This window comes from Lampris incognitus, chromosome 18 (assembly GCF_029633865.1).
Source record: "Lampris incognitus isolate fLamInc1 chromosome 18, fLamInc1.hap2, whole genome shotgun sequence".
In the NCBI taxonomy this organism is placed as follows: Eukaryota; Metazoa; Chordata; class Actinopteri; order Lampriformes; family Lampridae; genus Lampris; species Lampris incognitus.
This window is the reverse complement of record NC_079228.1, coordinates 39,455,781-39,462,729: the sequence shown is the minus strand read 5'-3', so window position 1 is coordinate 39,462,729 and position 6,949 is coordinate 39,455,781. Positions and strand designations below refer to the sequence as shown.

The window sequence follows — 6,949 nt, the reverse complement described above, 5'->3', positions numbered from 1 at the left end:
TTAGCCTCCACTGGGGCTATCCCCTGGTCCCCCTACACCCTGAGAGCCACAACCTCACTGCCTCCATTGCCCACAGAATGATGAAAAGTGCGTTTTTGGGGCCTCAGCCATTGAGTATGTGGGGTTCCACCTCTCTACTGAGGGCATGCGCACACTTCACTCGAACATGGAAGCCATCCTACATATCCCAGTGCCCACCACACCTGCCCAGGTTGCCTCCTTCTTGGGCATGATGATGTATTATCTCCGATTTTTGCCGCAGTACTCTGGTACAATGGTGCCGCTGCGCAAACTGTTGAGGACTAACAAGCCCTGGGTCTGGACACCAGCCTACGCTTACACAGTGCACAGCTCACCTAACCACCGATCCTGGTGCACTTTGACCCAGCCAGCCCTACCCTCATCACATGTGATGTGCCTCTGCCATCACCATCATTGCAGTGATGTACCAGCTGCATACCGAAGTGGAAAGGCTGATTGCTTTTGCCTCCTGAGCACTCAGCCCCACAGAACAGAGGTACTCAGTAGGGGAGCGAGAGGTTCTCGCATGCCTCTGGGCCTGTGAGTGCTGGCACGTGTACATTTATGGGTGTGAATTTGCCTCGAGGACAGACCACCAAGCACTTCCCTCCCTCCTGGCTATGTCAGACACTGGCCACAAACCACTCCACCTTCACCACTGGGCTGACCACTTACAGCAATACAACTATCGCCTGCAGTTTACGCCAGGCTGGGACAATGTGGTGGCTGACCTGCTATCACATTTGATCCCCATCTCACTTCCATGGTTCCGGTCTTTGAGCATGACCTTTTCCAGCTTCTCCACACACCCCTTTGGGAGACGGTGTCCCTGAGAGAGGTCCACGATGCCTCAGCATCTGACCCTGTCCTTCCCTCAGTTTCAACATAAATCGGCAGGGCTGTCCTGCGAGGGGTCGGATGAGCTGTCTCCCTACATCAGGATCTGGTAGGAGTTGGCATGCTGGCATGACACTTGTATTAGCAGACGGCTCTGCACTGTGTTTCTGAGTGCCTTTCATGTGCATGTCCTTGCTATGGCACACGAGGCCCACTTGGGCATAGTCAGGCTCAAAAAACGATGCCGGGACTTCATGTGGTGGCCAGGGATCGACAGAGACATCGAGACTCTGGTCAATGACTGCACTGCCTGTCTCCTCAGCGACAAGACCAGTGCTCCAGCCCTGCCCCCACCCACGCAGCCCCTGGAATGGCTGTCCCTACCCTGAGATCATATACAACTCGACATCTGTAGCGAGCTGCATGGGGCACCACACTACCAGCGGTTTCTTGTTGTGACCTATGATCTCCACTCTAATTGGCCAGAGATGATATTTTAATCTCCCTGTTCTCATGATGGGGTTTGCCTAAGAAAATCGTGACTGATAATGGGCCCAGGGTGGTCTCACACAAATTGTCTTACCTGGAAGAGAAGGAGATCTGCCATATTCACACAGCTTTTTATAACCAAGCCATCAATGGGGAATGGGGGTGGAACATCTGAATCAGTCCTTAATAAATGGAATCAGGGCCCACCTCGCCCAAGGGTACACATTAAATACCATCCTCCTCCAGACACTGATACACTATTGCACCACCTCACATACCACCACTGAAGTCTCCCCAGTCTCCCTCATGCTGGGACAGGAACTTAAGCTACCTCTGAATAGGCTCCCCCCTGCCCTGGCCCACGCTCGAACTCACCCAGTTCAAGCCACAGTCAAAGCCAGATGAAGGGCCAGTTCATCCAGAAACTCTGAGCTAGGGCTCCTGCCATTGCCGATTGCAACTTGGTCAGAATCCGGCAACCTCACCGTGATAATAATCTACAGTCATTCACCTCACCGTGATAATAATCTACAGTCATTCTGGTCAGTTCCTGTCCAGGTCAGCCAGCAGCTCGACCCAGCCATGTTCAGACTCATTGATGGCCTTCACTGGCATTTTAGCCACCTGTGCAAGGCACAGGCCCCTCTGGAGCCAAGGATTAGGTGTAGGCCCGTACAGTAGCCCTATCTGCCTCACAGCTTGACACCTCAGTATCCCTAGTCCCTATGCAGCTTTGGGGGGGAGGGGGCATACATCTGGTATTGCTGTGACAGTGCCATGTTCCGATCCTGTTGTATTTACGTGGGTCACGTCAGTGAGTCACATCAGTGAACTCGGTTGCTTGACTTGCTAATTAAATGAAATACGCTCTGACTAGAGCTTTGCCTGTCATGTCCGTTATTCCAACAGAACAGACACCTTCTATCCTTGTACCCTTACCAACCGAGGAAAAACTCCTCAAGAAAACCTTATCAGAAAATGAAAGAATCTTCAGGTAGAGCAACAGAGGAGGGATCCCTCTTCCAGAACAGACACGCATGCAAAAGACAGTTTTGTTTTGACTTTTTTCTTAGTTAAGTAACTTAACTCAGGAAAAGTTGCAGCAATTTAGCAGTAAGCATCAGTCAGTGAGGCTTATTTACTTTTCCCGCATGAAATGGCCAAATCAACAGACTGTCACAGACTGCTTGTAATTTGGACCAATTGTCACATTTGGTGTCGTGCTAACTTATGTCATCACAGCGTACAGCTTTTGGTTGCTTAGTAACGTCAGGCGCGACAGTAGCGCAGCCTCCCAAGCAGCTTGGATGAAAGAATGAAAATGGCATGGCTGGTGTTTTCCACATGTTTTTAGACGCAACATGTCAACGGCCCCTTAATATTTTGGCTGAAGGAGGTATAGATTTTAGCAAGCAACATTTTTTTTTATCCCTCCCCAATTGTATCCAGCTTATTATCCCACTCTTCTGAGCCGTCCGAGTCTCTGCTCCACCCCCTCTGCTGATCCGGGGAGGGCTGCAGACTACCACATGCCTCCTCCCATACACGTGGAGTCACCAGCCGCTTCTTTTCACCTGACAGTGAGGAGTTTCACCAGGGGGACGTAGCGCGTGGGAGGATCACGCTATTCCCCCCAGTTCCCCCTCCCCCGAACAGGCGCCCCGACCGATCAGAGGAGGCGCTAGTGCAGTGACCAGGACACATACCCACATCCGGGTTACATGGCCAATTGTGTCTGTAGGGACGCCCGACCAAGCCAGAGGTAACATGGGGGATTCGAACAGCCGATCCCCGTGTTGGTAGACAACGGAATAGACCGCCACGCTACCCAGATGCCCCTAGCACGCGTATTTAAATGTACTGGGTGTGCATGTATGTATTTATCTGTCTATACATGTATGTATGAATGTGTGTGTGTGTGTGTGTGTGTGTGTGTATTTTGTAGTAGTTAATGTTGTGTTACATGGTTATTCTCACCAGATTTCCTCATGAGATTAATAATAGCTTCTTTAAGCGAACTTTATCTTATCTTATCTCATCTTGATGTGTCTCGTCTCATCTTGTTCTCATCTTGTTCATCTTGTCTCATCTCGTCTCGACGCGTCTCGTCCGACTGAAGTAACCGCAACAGGTCTTTAACCTTTGTGTGAGGGTTCGGTCAACAAACACAACAGAAAGTCTTTTCTCCATTTCAGAACTTCTGAGTGGCAGCACGTCACTTTCCTTTAAACGAGTTTCATTTCTGGTCGTCACCTGGACACGTAATGACCCTTTCTGCCCCGAGCTGACATAAAACTTTTATTTTGGCAGGAATCGGCAAACTTAATATTTGCTGTCTGCGTTGTGCTTTTCTAATCGATGACACATCCGATCAATACTTCCTGATCCAGATGAAAACACGAAAAGACACATTTTTGGGCTGATTGTTTTCTTACAAATGGCCCCGGAGGTTTGTTTTCCAGTCTTCTTCAGAGACCGTACAGCATCTCAGAGTTTTGCTGACGTGATTTGAAGCGGCGTCAGTGTCAGTGATTATAGATGTTGACGATGATAACTTTTCAGTAACCAAGGTTGTCTGTCTGTCTGTCTGTCTGTCTGTCTGTCTGTCTCACCTCCTCCACGCTCCTCTCCAACTTTCACCCCCTCCTCCTCCCCCCGCACCATTCATCACATACATATTTAACAACTGGAGTCAATGAAAGTCAAGAAGGATTAAATCAGAACTTCGCCTCCTCCCCTGTCTTCAGCCTGTCCACGGCAGCAGAATTTAAACGAGAAACTGAAATTAATAATTCAGTCGATCTTGAGGTTTGTTTTTGTTGCTCATCTGTAATGTGGACACGATGAGCAAGCAGGTGGAGACGTTCACTGTCCATGTCACTAAAACAGTGGAATGAGCTCAGGAAACGGTGTCACTTCACTGTAATGCAGAGCAGGAACCACAACATTTTTGCAACCCCCCCCTTTTCTCCCCATTTGTACCCAGCCAATTGCCCCACTCTTCTGAGCCGTCCCGGTCTCTGCTCCACCCCCTCTGCCGATCCGGGGAGAGCTGCAGACTACCACATGCCTCCTCCGATACATGTGGAGTCGCCAGCTGCTTCTTTTCTCCTGATAGTGAGGAGTTTCACCAGGGGAGGGCACTTAGTGCGTGGGAGGATCACGCTATTCCCCCCAGTCCCCCCCCCGAACAGGCTCCCCGACCGACCAGAGGAGGCGCTAGTGCTCCATTACAAACCCACATCTGGCTTCCCACCTGCAGACACAGCCAATTGTGTCTGTAAGGACGCCCGACCAAGCCGGAGGTAGCACGTGGATTCGAACCAGCGATCCCCGTGGTGGTAGGCAACGGAATAGACCGCTACGCTACCCGGACGTCCCTTTCCTACAACACATCTAGTTTCATACCAACATATATATACATGTTATATCCACATGCTGACCAGTTGTAATTTAAGCCCATGCTGGTGTGAGATGTCGGGCAGATACCAGGTTAGAATGTATTGGTATTGGGGGCGTCCGGGTAGCATGGCAGTCTATTCCGTTGCCTATCACCACGGGGATCGTTGGTTCGATCCCCGTGTTGCCTCCGGCTTGGTCGGGCGTCCCTACAGACACAATTGGCTGTGTGTGCGGGTGGGAAGCCGGATGTGGGTATGTGTCCTGGTCGCTGCACTAGCGCCTCCTCTGGTCAGTCGGGACGCCTGTTCAGGGGGCAGGGGGAACTGGGGGGAATAGCGTGATCCTCCCACGCACTACGTCCCCCTGGTGAAACTCCTCATTGACAGATGTAAAGAAGCGGCTGACGACTTCACATGTATTGGAGGAGGCATGTGGTAGTCTGCAGCCCTCCCCAGATCAGCAGAGGGGGTGGAGCAGCGACTGGGGCGGCTCGGAAGAGTGGGGTAATTGGCCAAGTACAATTGGGGAGAAAAAAAAGGGGGGGAGAAAAAAAAGTATTGGTATTGGAAATTTACTCAAGACTAAATTCTGACACACAGAAATGGGGCAGGCTAAGCTAACTGCTAGCCCCTGCAGACCGGCAGTTCTGATTACACCGAAGGCGGCGGCCTCGCCTGGCATTGACTGTGTTTTTAGTGTCATCGTGTGGAGTCCGGGGAGGTGTGTCCGACATGTCTGGTTGGGAGAGCTGGCGCTTGATGGGTTGGTCTGCTGCGTCTGGTGGGCCCAGGGACCACAATTACTGGAGCTGTGCCCAGAGGAAACACCGAGGGCGGTCTGACAGGACGCGGAAGTAGGGCAGGCTAAGTTAACTGCTAGCCAATGCACACCGGCAGTTCCGACAGTTGTTCTGGCTGGACTGAGTTGTTAACTGTTTGTTTGTTTTTGCTCTGTTGTGTTTTTGTATATATTTGGTGGTGTTGTTTTTGGGAGTTTTTGTGTCGCACTGCGGTGGGCTGGGGTAAACAGGACTTTGTTGCTTTTGTGTATCAAGTACATGAAAGAAGTGACAATAAATTGTCTCTGATTCCTGAACATGCCATGACTGAAAAGCAAAATGGCTTCATTTGCAGCATGTTTGGCAAATGAAGCCTGCACTGCTTTATAATGTTGTGAAAACAGATCTTACCTCTGTTACTTTGCTACTTGAACCCCAAACTAACAGTCGTAATCTGCACTGGTTAGTAAAAGTAATGGATCAGATCAGGACTTGGTATCAGACGATAATTAAAGATTTGGTCATCGGTATCAGCAGTAAAGCAGGAAATCTTTTAAGCTCCGCTGCCTTTTCCGTGTCTCTCTAAACGCCGAACACATTTCTCAGTTCGTTTTGTGAAGTGAAAATTTTCTCTGACTCCCTCCCTCCCGTCCCGCCTCCCCTCTCCTCCCTCCTGCAGATGAGTTCATTCAGCACGCGTGCGCTGACGCTGCTGTCCTCGGTGTTTGGCGCGTGCGGGCTGCTGCTGGTGGGCGTGGCGGTGTCCACAGACTACTGGCTGCTGATGGAGGAGGGCATTGTCCTGCAGCAGAACCAGACCACCGAGGTCAAGATGGCACTGCACTCCGGCCTGTGGAGGGTCTGCTTCATCGCAGGTTGGCCACGCTGAACTTCCCACATGTGTATTTACATTGACATGTATATTTACTCATTCGGCAGATGAACTTTACACTAACGTGTATATTTACTCACTCAGCAGATGTTTTCATCCTACAGACAACTTAGCAGACAGTCAGTAGTTATCAGATAAAACCACGTGTTACCAAGCTGGATCATACAGCACAATGCAGGTACCTCATAGTAGTACTACATGAAGTAGTACGTAGTAGTAGTAGTAGTAGTAGTACATTACATTACGGTCATTTAGCCGACGCTTTTATCCAAAGTGACTTACAATAAGTGCATCATTTAACGTAGGAAATCAGGAGAACTGCTAGTCATCAGAGGTAATAAGTGCATCTTCTCTCTAAACAAGCATCTAAGAGCAAAACCAGTGCTAAAGTAAAAGCGCAAGAAAGAGGTTTTTCTTTTTTAAATGAGTGAACACAATAAGTGCTAAGAACAAGTAACAGGGTAGTAGTTCTTGAAGATGTGAGTTTTCAACCTGTGCCGAAAGATGGGCAGCAACTCCGCTGTCCTGAC

The 6,949-nt window shown here is 49.9% G+C and overlaps 1 protein-coding gene across 3 annotated transcripts in view; it reads left to right on the top strand.

Moving 5' to 3' along the window:
- The first annotated feature begins 6,206 nt into the window (after positions 1 to 6,206).
- Positions 6,207 to 6,949, top strand: part of LOC130129011 (voltage-dependent calcium channel gamma-7 subunit-like) — a 31,357-nt gene continuing 30,614 nt past the window's right edge. For all 3 annotated transcript variants that reach the window (XM_056298806.1, XM_056298805.1, XM_056298804.1), the window contains exon 1: positions 6,207 to 6,402. In XM_056298806.1, the coding sequence (XP_056154781.1) occupies positions 6,207 to 6,402 (196 nt within the window). The remainder of the gene's footprint in view (positions 6,403 to 6,949) is intronic.